Source organism: Podarcis raffonei, chromosome 9 (genome assembly GCF_027172205.1).
Source record: "Podarcis raffonei isolate rPodRaf1 chromosome 9, rPodRaf1.pri, whole genome shotgun sequence".
Classification (NCBI taxonomy): Eukaryota; Metazoa; Chordata; class Lepidosauria; order Squamata; family Lacertidae; genus Podarcis; species Podarcis raffonei.
This window is the reverse complement of record NC_070610.1, coordinates 78,149,314-78,164,529: the sequence shown is the minus strand read 5'-3', so window position 1 is coordinate 78,164,529 and position 15,216 is coordinate 78,149,314. Positions and strand designations below refer to the sequence as shown.

Sequence of the window (15,216 nt, the reverse complement as noted above, 5' to 3'; positions counted from 1 at the left end):
TTCTTAACCTGAAGCACCACTTTAGCTAATGGGGCCTCCTGCTGCCGCTGCACGATTTCTGTTCTCATCCTGAAGCAAATTTCTTAACCCAAGGTACTATTTCTGGGTTAGCGGAGTCTGTAACCTGAAGTGTATGTAACCTGAAGCGTACCCGAGGTACCACTGTATTTTGTTCAGCCCCCGTAGGGCTGCCATAATCGATGCCAACAACAAAGCATTGCTTTTTCACAACTTTTAATGCATGGATTCGCCAGATCTGAAGGAAAAGTCAAAATCCAGGGAAGGGGAATGTTCATGAATACTCACTCTGATTTGTTGTCATGGAGAGTGGGATATGACTGAAGTAATTCATGCATTATTTTTTGGTGTCCATCTTTGTGGGGTTCAAAATAAGTTCTATTTTTCCGGCCTTGAGGAAGCAGGATTAACTAGGAGTGGAGTTTTTTCACGCACCGTTTTCATAAGGTGGTAAGCTGGCTTGCAGCGAAATGGCGCCCTGTCCATTTCCCCCCCTTTTGCCTGTAGATCAGGGAGAGCAGCACTTACGACTTACGTCATCCACCTTTCATCTGGACTCACCCTACAAACTGCAGCTTTTCTCTCATCGCAGCTAACATTGTTCCAACAGTTTCCTGGGGTTGCACAATTCATTCGAATTTCAACACAATCTTCCCTTAAGGGACCCCACGAGTCTGGCTGACCTGGCTCCCAAAAGCTGAAAAGGAGGCAATACAAATCAATCCAGAATGGGGCTCTACTTTTGCTATGGAAAAAAAAAGAGCTCTGTGCAGTGTGCAGACTCTTAGCACTAAAGTAGAAGCAGACTTCTCACACTAAGTAGATGGTTTGAGAATTTGAACTTGAACCAATGGATTCAAGTTACAAGAGATTGCAGCTCAACATCAAGAAGAACTTTCTGGAAGTAAGAGAAGTTCAACAGTGGAACTGTCTCCCTTGGGAGATTGTCTACTTCCTTGGAGGTGTTAAGCAGAGGCTGGATGGCCATCTGTCAGGGATGTTAGGGGGTTGGACTAGATGACCCTCAGAGTCCCTTCCAACTCTATGATTCTATGTTACCGCAAGCAAGCGTTATCAAACACTTTCCTTATCACAAAAGTCCATTTCGAGGAGAAACAGGTTTAGTTGCACAACCTGAATTTGTCAATTGAATGCCACCTAAAAATAGTGACAGCCTGGAAGAGCTCTTGTTAACATTATTTTTGAGAAAGTCTATACAATAAAAGGCTGCAGAGAAGCTTTCTCATGGACCCACCTGGTTTTGAATGGCGTCTTACCATCAATCCACTTCCAGCTTTTGCCATCTTTTATGAGTCCAATCCATACACTTTGTTTGGATGCCTTAGACAGTGATTCCACAAAAGTCTGCAAGACAGAAATAGAGTGTCTTCACCTGGAATAAGGGGTAAGGGGGAAATTCAACTGAGTTCACATTTAAAGGCAAATCAATCTGATTCGCAGTTTCTGATACAACACATCAACCAAAACACAGCCATTCAACGGTGACCAACCTAGGTTCATAGCAAGGCCACTGAAGAAAAACCTGTAAAACAAGGGAGGGAGGGAGTTTGAAGAAACGAGGCAAGAGGAAGCCCTCTGGCTCACGCCTGATTTTAAATGTTCCCAGCCACGCCTCCACCAGTTGCTGGATTAGCTGGCTGGTCAATGACATGACTGGGATCCCCTGGGCAACGCAGGACTTCATTCCCCGCCCCCGGAGGAGAGTGGGTGGCTGTGTGGTCCACCGCAACTCCTCCCCACAGGGAAGTGGAGCGGATTTGCTGGGGCAGAAGCACCACATTGGTTATTCTACTTCAGCATCTTTCTGAGAAAGCAACCATCCATGCTGACGTGTGACAGGGAGCATTTCCCAGATTGTACCACTTCAGGTTGCAGGGAAGGGGCTGTGTGTCTTGAGTGGCGCATCTCCACATGCAAGGTTGCTTTCAAGTAAGGCAAGGGTGGCCAACTCCCAAGAGACTGCAATCTACTCACAGAGGTAAGAACTGGCAGTGATCTACCCCCTTTTTGGGGGTTCAGGTCAAAGTTGTTGAGTTTTTTCAAGGAGGAGATTGAACTTTTTTAAGGGGAGCCACAGTTGTTCAGCTTCTTGGGGGGGGGGAGCCAATAATCTACCAGTGATCTACTGCAGACATCCAGTGATCATGATCTACCTGTTGGACATGTCTGAAGTAAGGCAATAAAGGCTTTCTGGGAAATGATATACAATGAACTGGGAAAAAAAGTTTAAAATAACTTTTGTAAAAAACAACAACCCAGAAGCCTTCTTATTAGGAATTGTAGGTACCAACATCCCAAAGGAACAGAAAAGACTTTTCATGTATGTGACAACAGCAGCATGGATGCTACTAGCCCAGAGATGGAAAGAAGAAAGAGTCTCTATCAGAGAAGAATAGCAAACCAAGACTACGCTGAAATGGCAAAACTGACCGGAAAGCTCAGGAACTAAGAAGAGAAAAACTTCAAGAAAGAATGGGGGAAATTTAGAATTTATTTAGGAGACCCTGCAAGCAGATGAAAACATTAGCAGGATTTTAATCTCGCTTGCAGTGTAACAAATACTATGGACAATATGGATAGATATAAAATATAGACTAGGAAATAATATGCAGTTGAAAACGTTCACAATAAGACCATGGAGGGGATGGGGGAAGTCTTGAGATTCAGAGAAATCTCTATATGGATATGTATTTGGTTTTGTTATAAATTTATATCTGTAAAATCAAATACGAAAGATTAAAACAAAACAAAACAAGGTGCCTTCGAAGTAAAGCACCACCATGCTAAGGCATCATAAAAGCATTCAGAAGCACAAAACATAAATGTGCTTGGCTTCTGTCAAATAGTACCATTCAGAGGGTGCCCCTACACACTGTCCTTATCTGTTTGTCCAGTTGGTCCCCCCTCTATGGTCCTCCTCAGCGACATGGAAGGGTGTTTTGGGCCCCCCACTTCACTCAAAGGGTCAGGTTGTAAAATCAGGTTGTGTTATGAATGCATTTGCCTTCTAGCATCCCATTGTTAGGCTTACCTCCTCGCTAGCAGTGGTGATGGGAGTCAAAGTAGCATTTCTGTTTCTACATGCCCTTCGGGCATAAAAAAATGCTGTTTCAAAAGCATCGAGGTAATAGAGGTGGCCATCATGTTGCTTCCACCCAGTGGATATCCTTTCAATGAAGGCGTCTTTGAGCCAACGTGGCCGGATCATAAAAGGAACCCACCGAGAACAAGAAGGGCAGACATTAGGAACCAGCTTTTAGATCTCTTCAGATTTTAATATGCATCTCAGAAGTACATATACTTCATTAAGTGCCAATATGATACAAGACAGAGTTTTGACGTAATCCAACCCTGCAACATTCCAGTACATTGCCAAGAACATTTGTGATGTCTCAAAACAGGGAATCAAACCTGGTCAAAACATTATAGATTTATTGTTTACATCTAATTAGGAAACGCTGTAACAGACACAGTTGGGAGGGGGCAAAGGGACCTTAGCCCCTGGAAGTTGGCTCCTATCCTGCACCAGTCGTTAGAGCTGGTGAAGAAGAGGAGCAACATTATCATCTTTGAATCTCACAACCAGCTTGAGGTTCTAGGGCTCTCCCAGTTTGTTTCGGGCCCCACACATCAAGCAGGCCTCACGCTGGATTTGATCTTTGGTGCAGGCGTAGATGTGATCATGTCCCCCTTGATGGAGGTGCCATGGTCTGATCACTATGCCCTGAAAGCCAGGATTGACTCCCCCCCCCCTCCTTAGGTGGCGAGCCTATTTGGGCTCACCCGCGGAGGCTGATGGACCCTGATGGATTCTGTCAGGGCTTGCAGGACCCTGCTCCCCCTGGCGACTCATTGACTGAGCTTGGCGGCCATCGATGAGATCGCACCTAGGTGTCCTCTGAGACCCCGCAGAAACCGGGTTCCCCGGTTTACCGAGGAGCTCCGGAAAATGAAGCAGGAGCTCAGACGGCTAGAGCAAGTATGGCAGGGTGCCTGTGATGGAGCCACAAGAACATCTTATAGGGCGTTTATGAAAACCTATGAGATGGCAGTGAAGGCTGCGAAGAAGTCTTACTTCTCAGCCTCCATTGCATCCACTAGCTCTTGCCCGGCACAACTTTTTAGTTTGGAAGCTGTGGCTGGATGGTTACATGGGAGCCGGTTGAAGTTAAATCCTTCGAAGACAGAGGTCCTTTGGCCGAGTCGAGATGATATGGGGTTGGGGGGCCAAATCCCATCCCTTGTGGGGGTACAATTAGTGCCGGCGCCTTCCCTCAGGAGTTTGGGTATAATCTTTGACGCCTCCCTTTCTATAGAGGCGCAGGTCACAGCTATTACACAGGTGGCATTTTTTCATCTCCGACAAGCTAAGCAGTTGGTCCCTTACCTCTCTCGCCCTGACCTCGCCACTGCGATCCATGCTATGGTCACCTCCAGGCTTGATTATTGTAACTCATTCTATGTGGGGCTGCCCTTATGGGATCCTCACTGCGGGATTACATTCACCCAGTGCTATACCACCTGCACTGGCTCCCGGTGGAGTACAGGATCAAGTTTAAGGTGCTGATTTTAACCTTTAAAGCCCTATACGGCCTAGGACCCTCGTACCTACGGATCCGCCTCTCCTGGTATGCCCCACAGAGGACCTTACAGTCTGCAAATAACAACATCCTAAAGATTCTGGGCCCCAGAGAGATCAGACTGGCCTCAACCAGAGCCAGGGCCTTTTTGGCTGTGGCCCCGGCCTGGTGGAACGCTCTCTAACAAGAGACTAGGGCCCTGTGGGATTTGACATCTTTTTGCTGGGCCTGCAAGACAGAGCTGTTCTGCCAGGCCTTTAGTCAGGGTTCAGTCTGACTCATTTTCTCCTTGTATAAGAACAAGCACGAAGGAGGGTCCCAGCCCACTCGCAGGTACTTATAATATCAGTGGAAACAGTTGGTAACCACCTTCAATTTTAAACTGAAGATTGCCACTTGTCCAGTTTGTTTGAATTAATTGTGGGATGTATCTCAATTTATTGATTGCTTGTTTTTATGCATTGTTTTACTTATATGATGTTAGCTGCTCTGAGCCCGGCTTTGGCTGGGTAGGGTGGGATATAAATAAAATTTATTTATATCCTTACCCAGCCTGGTAAGCTCCTATGCTGGCTGAAGCTGATGGGAGTTTTGCTCCACGTGCTTTGGACTACATGGGAAGGGACATGGTTGAGGCTCAAGAGTGGCCAGATGCAAAGAGGGACCACGACCATGTTCAGAGGCTGTGGGACTTTCAGGAGGTACAGATTCAGCTGGGCGAGGTTCTCCTTGTGCTCTGATTTGTTTGCATCACAGTCGCATGGAGTAACTTACCAATTGATAGCTGTAATTCAAAAATTTTAGAATCTATCTTGACCACTTCCTGCAGTAACTTCTGAGCTTCATTGAGTATTGCCGAATCTAAAGAGTTGTAGTGGATCAAGTCAGGGAGATCTCAAACACACACACACACACACACACACACACACACACACACACACGTAAAGTACTGTATTTTTCTGGGTATAACATGCCCCCATGTATAAGACGACCCATATTTTTGGGGACAAAAAATAAAATTTTGGAGGGGGAGACTGCCCAGAGTTGTTGAGTTTTTTTGGGGGTGGGATGCCCACCTGCACACTCAACGAAACCACAGCAGATGGCACGCACGCCACAAATTAAATGCCCAATTGCTGCAGCCACAACCAATCATCAGCAGGCCTTGCCTCAGCAACCAAATACGCGCCAAATCACCCATCACCCCTCAGCTTTCCATATATAAGAAGACACACAGTTTTAGCCAATTATTTCTACGGAAATAATATCACCTTAGGATGAGAAAATTACGGTAATTGCATTACATTCTGTTGCGCTCTGGCATAAGACAAGAAGCAGATCCCAGGGTGATGCTGATGGGAGCAGTCCTGATTCTCTGCAGCAGGGATCACCAAGAGGGAAGGATCCTGGTTAGTCTATGCCATTATATCAGTGTCCCTTTGTCTCAGCCCCCAATATTGTGTGTGGGAAATGGCTCTTATGGACATGATCCTGCAAAGGGTGCAATGATTCTGTGTGCAGATTGCCCAGTGTATGAAGGGCGCATACACATTAGTTACATCTATCCCTGGTCCCCCACCCGCAACTCAACCTGGTGAAGCTCTCACCCCTCCAACTCTGCCCCCAAACCCTAGAGATCACCTTGCAGTGACTACAGCTATGATCCTATAGATCAGGAGTAGTCAACCTTTTTATATCTACCACCCACTAATGCATCTTTCTTGATGGTAAAATTTCCTTACTGCCCACCATTGCTCGATGGAAGGAGGATTCAGCTTGTGCCGTAGAACCCCCTACTGCCCACCTAGAATCCTGAAATGCCCACTAGTGGGCAGTACGGACCAGGTTGACAACCCCTGCTATAGATTTTCCAGATGCAATGGGATTTCCTCCCAAGTAAGAGAGAAAAAGTATAAATAAATGCATCACTGAATTGAAGTTTAAACTGTTTATTAGCAATTCTAGCCCTTCCTTACGCAAACAAACACTCACCTCCATGTCCCTTTTTATAAAGCCAGCAATAATTAAAAAATGGGCTATCTAAGAGGAACCCTACTCAGTAACTGTCCACTACATTTTGGACCAGTTGAAGTTTCTTCCTAGGGCAGCCTTACATAGGGCACAATTCAATGCTCTGTGTGAGAAGTTTTGACGAGTTCAAACAAAATGGACCAACGAAAGGGGAATCGGCTAGTGAACTTCTGCTGCAATTCCTCAGGACTAAACTTTATCAGATTCTTTGGCAAAAAGGTATGTTGGACTTACTGCGAACTTCCTTTCTCTTCAATAGATGGAAGTTACCCAGGAATGGCTTGCTCCTCCCACTTGCCTCAGAAGCAGGGCTATGCAAATGACTTTGGGCTTGGTCCAAGCCAGTAGGAGAACTCTCCCCTGGTTTCAGGACACAATGCAGCTGAATGAAAAAAGGCATTATGGAATATTTCTTGCAGTTCAAGAAACCATTACCTTCTGTTCCCGTAAACACAAATAAGTGGGCATATAAATAACCCCTGCCTGAAGAAGATTAGACAGAAGGTCACCCCCCGACCTTAATCTATCCTAATAATTGGCTCCTGAAGTCAACCCTAACCCTAACCTCTTATACTGTGGCAAGGAGACAATTCTTGGGTGATTCATCTACTGAAGAGAATTAACATCCATGGGAAAGCCAGTCTTCCAGGCTTGGAGTAATCTAGGAACAGCATGATTTAAAAAATGGCAAAGCAGGACACTGTACAGTGGACACTCGGGTTGCGAACATGATCTGTGCAGGAGGCATGTTTGCAACCTGCAGCGTTCGCAACCTGCAGCCCTGCGTCTGTGCATGTGTGGGTTGCGATTCAGTGCTTCTGTGCATGTGCAAAGTGGGATTTAGTGTTTTTGCGCATGCGCGAGCGCCAAAACCCAGAAGTAACCTGTTCCGGTACTTCCGGGTTTGGCGCGGTGCATAACCCGAAAACACGTAACCTGAAGTGTCTGTAACCCGAGGTATGACTGTACACCCACCCTGGGGAGCTGTCCAATTCAGACAACAGACAGAGCCTCACAAGTTACATTATGTCTTGGTCTGGGTGGATTTGTAGGACCTTGGACAGCTCCAATAACAAGAGGAAGAAAGTCTGACGTTAACCTGTGCTGTCTCTGGCTGGCAATGCAGAGTTTGGCTGCCATTTACATTTCTGTTGTTCGTTTGTATATATAGGTTAATGGGAGGGTTTTGCAGAGGAAATGGAACGAATTGGTCTCTAACTATAGACTGGCATTTGAAGGTACTGAGCCCAAAGTCATTTGATAGCCTTGCCTCTGGAGCAAGTGAGGAAAATGGCCTTCTCCTAACTGCCCTCCAAAACTGAAGGGGGAATCTTGGGTTCCATATGGGGTTACACAACTGCTGAATATTGTGAATGGAATAGAAGGGTATTCTTAGAGAAGAGGCATTGGAAGACAGGTGGGCAATAAAACACTCCCTCTTTACATGACTGTAAGCCCTCCTTCAGGTATGGGATGATGACCCAGCGTGGGAGAGAGGGAAAGGACTTGAGCATCAACACTGCAACTCATTACTTACCGTTCATCTGTTCAAAGGACTGATTTCGACTGACCATGAATTCCCGAATCCTCTGCATAGCATTGATCTTTACTGCTACTTCTTGTGATTCCAAATAATCTATTACCAAGGAAGGTAGAAAAGGAGTACTGTTTAGACACAGCATGCTTATACCTTGTGAGATGGTCATTCTGAGCATAGCACACACCTGTCTCCCTCTGCCATAGTCACACGGACACAATTTCTAATGCCATTGCTCAGCCCTAGAACAGGCGATGCCATACGAAAGGAGACAGTGCACTGGAGCACATGTGGAATGTGGCAATCTATACTTGGGGCATCAGCTACCTCTTGGTGCAGAGCTTAGCTGGTGGGGGTTTCCCCCCACTTAGATTGAATCAAATCAATGGGGAGTACAAGGACTTAATGGAGGTCGGGTTGTGCCTCCCCTCTTTTTGAAAGGGTTCTTCATATTGAAGGAAGGCTATCCTTATCACATCTGATGGGCTTTCTTTGCTAGAAGAGTAGGAACTTACACAGAACAAGCAGCACAGTTGAGATAGAAAGCATGAGGACACACAAGAACCCAACAGCCCATTCACCATAGTAAGATTCCTCCTCATCAGGCAGTGTCTCTGGAAGGAAAAAAAGGAACGAAAATTGTCCTTGGACCACCCATAGAAAGCATCCTGGCATCATGCCAGTGGATAAGCTTGTTCATATATTCTGGCTTTAGCCAGCAGCACCTAAAGCACAAAAGCTTTGAAAGCTGCTGCTCAATAAACCAGACTGAAAGCTTGATAACTTGATAACTATAGGCTTGTCACAAATCTTCCCTCTGTCTTCTATGGAGCACCCTGTTGGGATTTTTGCCTATGTGCTATCTGACGCAGCTTCCTACAGAAGCAATTAAGGAGTTGGCCAAAGGCCAAGAACACTGAGCAAAGGGAGTTATTCTGCCTAGAGATATGGGACTTTAGATACAACTCTGCTATTGGACAAGGTCACTCACATAGGCATGATGACTCATGACCTTCCTGTTGGTTAGTGGTTGATCAGTCAACGTTGTTTTGAGAGTTAGTTGGAGTTTGTTCAGAGAGAGTTAAGATCCGTGTCTGTATCCTGTATATAGTAACTTGTGAATCTGCTGTAAATAATAAACCTATAAGTAACCAAGTTACTAGTAGCAGTGTCTTGTTCCTGCTTCATCCTGCCAGCTAGCAACTGACTGCTTCTGGACAGTCTGCGTATGCTCTGCAATATTGAACAGGTTATAGTTGAGATCCTTCAACAGGTTATGGTTGAGATCCTTCAATACACCCTGCCACCATTGCTGTGACTACAGCACCAGCAGTTGTAGTGAATGGTATAGTTTGCATGGGCCGAAAAGATGGCTGAAGAACATCACAAAATGGATGTGATGCCTTTGAACTGATCACAAACTGTGTTGCATAAGCGCTAATGGAATGTGGAAAACACCATAATGTTTTGGCAAAAACGGTGTGTGCCGGGAATGGTATGCACAAGGAGGCTTGGAGGTGGGCTGTACAACTTTACACAACGTTCAGATAAGATAAGAGTTGTAAGATGATGCTAAGGACAAGGGTGTGAGATGCCAAAAACATGCCAAGAACAAGGAGTAAGGAGTTGTGTAATGGAAGACCAAGGTGTATAAATGGTAAAGCCTTACAGCCTCAGTTGTGTGCCAGACATTGACAGCTGTCATCCGGTCACTCGTGTTTCTTACTGGGTCTGATCAATCCAGTGTAGAGTGGTGAGTATGGGAGATATATGTGTCAGGGAGAGGCAAACGGGAAAAGATGAAAGAACAGAAACCAGCAATTATAGAGAGCCGAAAGAGATCATTAGCAGCCTGTCATCTGACAGTGAGTCTGACGTAGTGAGGGAGGAGAATGAGCCGGGAACAAGTCATTCTGTACACAGAGGAAGTCAGGGGAGGGGTTTCCACAGACTTGCATGCTGGGTACGGAAAAGGAAAAAAAAAAGAGTAGACGCGGCAACTGTGCAACAAGGGGACGGACGCTAATTGAAACGCTGGAGATGTACTTTTGAACTTTGTCAAATAAATCAAATTGTTTGGAACTGGCTGGGAGCCCGGAGTCTTATCTATGCCAGCTGGACAGCATTAAGCCTCTGACAGTATGGATGTTTGTGTGCTTGTTAATCAATAAAGCAATGTTACAGAGAAAATCCAGCGTTGGTTGTCTGAGGTTTACTTGCGCTTTCCTAGAGTGTACTACTGGTCTCATTTATGCTAAACACCTAAACAGATGAAAAGGACCTATTGGTCATAACATAGGCTGGATCCTTAGAGGTTGGATCTGCTGCCTTCACGGATTCTGCCACCTGAGGCAGTCACCTCAGCTTGTGAGTTGGGTGGGCCAGCGTTGGCTTCTTGTTTCCCCTAGCCTTTCCCCCGTACATCAACAATGCCAGTATAAAATAAACATCATGATCAATAGAAGGCAATAGTCAATAACACCTAACTTACTCCATGTAGGGTACACACAGACACAACAACAACAAAACCTTGCTAAGCATTGCAAAATATAAAGGCTTATATTCAGAAAAAGATAGGCAGAGTCCCACTGAATTTAACTAGACATTTTCATCTGAATTCTACAGATGTATAAATTAATGAATTTCTTAAACACTTGGAGGAGTTCTTCTTTCTCTTCATGTTCCTGCCTGGGAGTTAAGATCTATATATTTGGCAGTGATTCGCTAATGGAACTTTTCTGCCATGATGCCCCATTTTTGGAATTTTCGATCCACTGAAATTTTTCTGGCACTTTTGTTGTTGACATTTATACACCAAGTCAATACATGGCTACTTCTCTGAGCTTTTAGACACAAAGTAGTAAGCCATGGGTAGGAAAACTAAGGCCTGGGGCTGGATCTGGCCCAATCACCTTCTAAATCCAGCCCGTGGACGGTCCAGGAATCAGCATGTTTTTACATGAGTAGAATGTGTCCTTTTATTTAAAATGCATCTCTGGGTTATTTGCGGGGCATAGAAATTTGTTCATCCCCCCTCCCCCCAAAAATATATAGTCTGGCCCCCCACAAGGTCTGAGGGACAGTAGACCGGACCCCTGCTGAAAAAGTTTGCTGAGCCCTGTAGTAAGCCATAGTAAGCAGCGTGTGGCAGGGGGCAGGGACGAAAAAGAAAGAGGAAGCAGAGGGCTTGCAGAAGACGAGGTAACATTTTTTGCTCATTGGGGATGGGCAAAGATGTCAATTTTGGCTTCCGTTTCTCATTTTTCCCAGTCCTTAGTTCAGTTCTCCACATTTCCAGACCAGATTGTGAACATTCTAATGAAAATTTGCCATTGTTTTAGTGCGAATTTCTCTGAATATGCACATATTTTATTACAATTTGCCTAACCTACAAAGGAATTTCCTTACTCTAAAGTTTTTTTGTATGTTATTTTTATCAATGCATGCATTTTTATACACACCTACTGCTAATAGATGTGTGTGTGTTTTTAAATAAACATTGCTTGGCTGGACAAACACTTGCAAAATTCGGAGAAGTGTGAGTTTCAGAGTATGGCTCTGTTTCAGTTTGCATGTTGTTCTGGACAGTGAGAATCAGAGAAGTACACCTTTAAATGTGAACTGAGCTGAGTTTCTCCCCACCCCTAATTCTTAAATGGAGAAAGAAGCCCAAACCGGGACTAGCTGTGTCTCTCACATCCTCTCTCCAGTTAAAGAGAAGCAAGCAAGGAAAGCAGACAGAATGGAGGCCCCTGGGCCTTGCTCCAAATATAAAAATATGGTTTGTATTCTTGTGAACTGAAAATAAAATTAGAAACAACTTACCTCCTGATGGAAGACTCCTGCCATTCTTCATTTTGTCTATTCATTTTCACTGGCTTCTCCACCTGGATTGTTCTCTACGGAAATATATAATGGACTTTGTTTTTTTAAATATTTTTATTATTATTATCATCACTTTTAGCAAATCAATTTAGAAGAAGAAGAAGAAGAAGAAGAAGAAGAAGAAGAGTTTGGATTTGATATCCCGCTTTTCACTCCCTTTAAGGAGTCTCAAAGCGGCTAACATTCTCCTTTCCCTTCCTCCCCCACAACAAACACTCTGTGAGGTGAGTGAGGCTGAGAGACTTCAGAGAAGTGTGACTGGCCCAAGGTCACCCAGCAGCTGCATGTGGAGGAGTGGAGACGCGAACCCGGTTCACCAGATTACGAGTCCACAGCTCAATATATCCAATTACATTTCCCCATTTCCCCCTCCCTCCCACTCCCACCCTCCAAAGACTTCTCTTGGCTCCTCTCTCTGATTTGTTTATACATATTATTCTCTGCATGCTATAAAATTGTACATATCATTGCCTTATCTGTCATATGTTCTACTAATGAATTTGTGGATGTTTATTCAAAACCTGCCAAGGAGTCCAAATCCTTTTGTGGTCTTTTTAAATAGTTTGTAAATAGTTCCTATTCTTCCTTGAAATCACGATTGTCCTTCTCACACAGTTTATATGTCAACTTTGCCAACTTTGCATAGCTCATCAGTTTTTCTTGCCATTGTTTTTTCGTCAGGACTTCCTCATTCTTCCACCCTTGTGCTAACAAGACTCTTGCTGCTGTTGTAGCATACATAAATAGGTTTGTAGACTGCTTAAACTGTAACTAAAAGACATCCTTCACAAACCTGGCATCCTCCTAATGGTATTTGGCTGGGGCTGATGGGAATTGTAATCCAAAACGACCTGCAACAGACCTGGTTGATGAAGGCTACATTAAGACGAATGGAGTACTTAAGGAGCACTCATAGCGTTCATTATTATGCTCCTCCTGCTTTGTATGATAGGCTGGCTGGAGTTTTGTGGAGCATAGTTAACACAGCATTTGCACCCAGAAAGCCTCTGGGATCTGCAGCAGCAGCAAAGTGTGGGTGACCATGTCAGATGACGCAGCACTGGGCAAGGCAGGGAATTCTCTGACTCAGTGAAAAGAGGGACAGAGAATTTTGTTCTGTCTGCCTTCTTAAGCAGACCGACCTAATTTGCACCTCCTGAACAAATAAGCAGCTCGAAATGTAATTATCATTTGGGTTTTTCGCATTTCCAAATTTTGTGATATGGTCCTTGGCTCAAATTAAATACAAATGCATTTTTTAAACAACAACAACATCACACACACACTTGTGTACTTTGTGATAAATACATTCAGAAACGTGTGTGCCGAAATAATATATATATCTAAACACTTAGTTTGTGTTTAAAACTCATTTTGAATACAATTTTTCATACCGAATTTTCTTTCTTGTCAAAATTCACACCTCAGCATAGAAATGGGATGGAATGGACTTATGAATAAACACATGTGAAAGTGACATGGATGAGAAACCGATTAATCTACCCATCCTTAAGTACAAGGCAGTTTCATACGAATAACATCCCCCACCCAATTCTGCCCCTATTTGGATACCGTGGTGCTCCCATCAGCTGATCTTCTCTTGGCCTCAGCTTCTTCCTGCAGACAGATGTTCCTTCCTTCAACAGCTCCAACCACCTCCTACTTTGATGCAGAACATTCTAGAACTCTTCCCATTCAGCTTCTGCTGCTCCCTAACTGGGACTGGCAGCCAGCCAATCAGCATTCCACATAGAGCAGAAAGTCCGGGAGCCAGCGTGGTGTAGTGGTTAAGAGCAGTGGACTCGTAATCTGGTGAACCAGGTTCAATTCCCCGCTCCTCCACATGCAGCTGCTGGGTGACCTTGGGCCAGTCACACTTCTCTGAAGTCTCTCAGCCTCATTCACCTCACAGAGTGTTTGTTGTGGGGGAGGAAGGGAAAGGAGAATGTCAGCTGCTTTGAGACTCCTTAGGGTAGTGATAAAGTGGGATATCAAATCCAAACTACTACTCTTCTTCTTCTTCTTCTTCTTCTTCTTCTTCTTCTTCTTCTTCTTCTTCTGGGAAAATACTTAGTTTACATATTTGCTAGAAGCCTTATAGCTGGGCTGGAAGATTGGGAAAATATTGCCTAACAGAAAAAGATCATTTGGATGTCATTCTGGAGTGAATATTTTGAATATCGAATAGACCCCTTATTTCCTCTGTTAAGGACCAACTGGTTTGATGGTTCTGTTTTCCAATAGATGATGCAGTAAAATATTATAAAAGCAAGGAACTGCAGAAAGAGTGGGGAGGGGAGCCGAAATAAAATATATATGATACATTGTTTGCTTTCCAAGTTTTTCTTTTTTAAATTTTGGTATGTTGTAAAATTAATTATATAAAGAATATATATGTGTGTGTGTCTGTGTATTTGTTGTTGTTTAGTCTTGTCCAACTGTTCGTGACCCCACGGACCAGAGCACGCCAGGCACTCCTGTCTTCCACTGCCTCCCGCAGTTTGGTCAAACTCATGCTGGTAGCTTCGAGAACACTGTCCCACCATCTTGTCCTCTGTCATCCCCTTCTCCTTGTGCCCTCCATCTTTCCCAACATCAGGGTCTTTTCCAGGGAGTCTTCTCTTCTCATGAGGTGGCCAAAGTATTGGAGCCTCAGCTTCAGGATCTGTCCTTCCAGTGAGCACTCAGGGCTGATTTCCTTCAGAATGGAGAGGTTGGATCTTCTTGCAGTCCATGGGACTCTCAAGAGTATCCTCCAGCACCATAATTCATTCTTCGGTGATCAGTCTTCTTTATTGGTCCAGCTCTCACTTCACACACACACACTTCCAGGAGATGATTTATAGCCACCAAAAATTCTGGTGCTTCTCCAGAACCCGGGAACAAGGTGTTGGGACAAAAATGCCTCAGGGATGAGATGCAAACTCTAGGGCATATCCCTGTGTTACTGTCTCCATCACCTACCTGTCTGAGCTGACATCCTTCCAACGGTGTGTGAAACAGCCTCACCCCCACTGGACGTGAAAGCAGACTTGATTCTGAGTCAGGAGGAGGAAGCCTCCTACCTACCTTCTGAAACTTTTTTGTGCAGTGTCCCTGCTCTGTGTGAGAGAAGTGGGAAGTCCCTGGCCTGATCACACTTAA

At 44.6% G+C, this 15,216-nt stretch overlaps 1 protein-coding gene across 3 annotated transcripts; it reads right to left on the bottom strand.

The window, feature by feature from the left end:
* Positions 1–217: 217 nt before the first annotated feature.
* Positions 218–14,015, bottom strand: LOC128420562 (C-type lectin domain family 4 member K-like). 3 transcript variants are annotated; one of them, XR_008332065.1, is made up of 9 exons: positions 13,645–14,015; positions 12,013–12,086; positions 8,703–8,801; positions 8,188–8,286; positions 6,885–7,032; positions 5,394–5,480; positions 3,071–3,222; positions 1,274–1,383; positions 218–715 (listed from the first exon to the last, which is right to left on the bottom strand). XR_008332065.1 is itself a non-coding variant. In XM_053402185.1 (8 exons), the coding sequence occupies exons 2-8, from the start codon at positions 12,041–12,043 to the stop codon at positions 675–677; spliced, it is 597 nt and encodes a 198-aa protein (XP_053258160.1). In that variant the 5' UTR covers positions 12,044–12,086; positions 13,645–14,009; the 3' UTR covers positions 218–674. The 3 variants fall into 3 exon arrangements, 2 of the variants coding, with proteins under 2 accessions (XP_053258160.1, XP_053258159.1); XM_053402185.1 differs by lacking the exon at positions 6,885–7,032 and having other exon boundaries at positions 1,296–1,383; positions 13,645–14,009; XM_053402184.1 differs by lacking the exon at positions 6,885–7,032 and having other exon boundaries at positions 13,645–14,000.
* Positions 14,016–15,216: the final 1,201 nt, after the last annotated feature.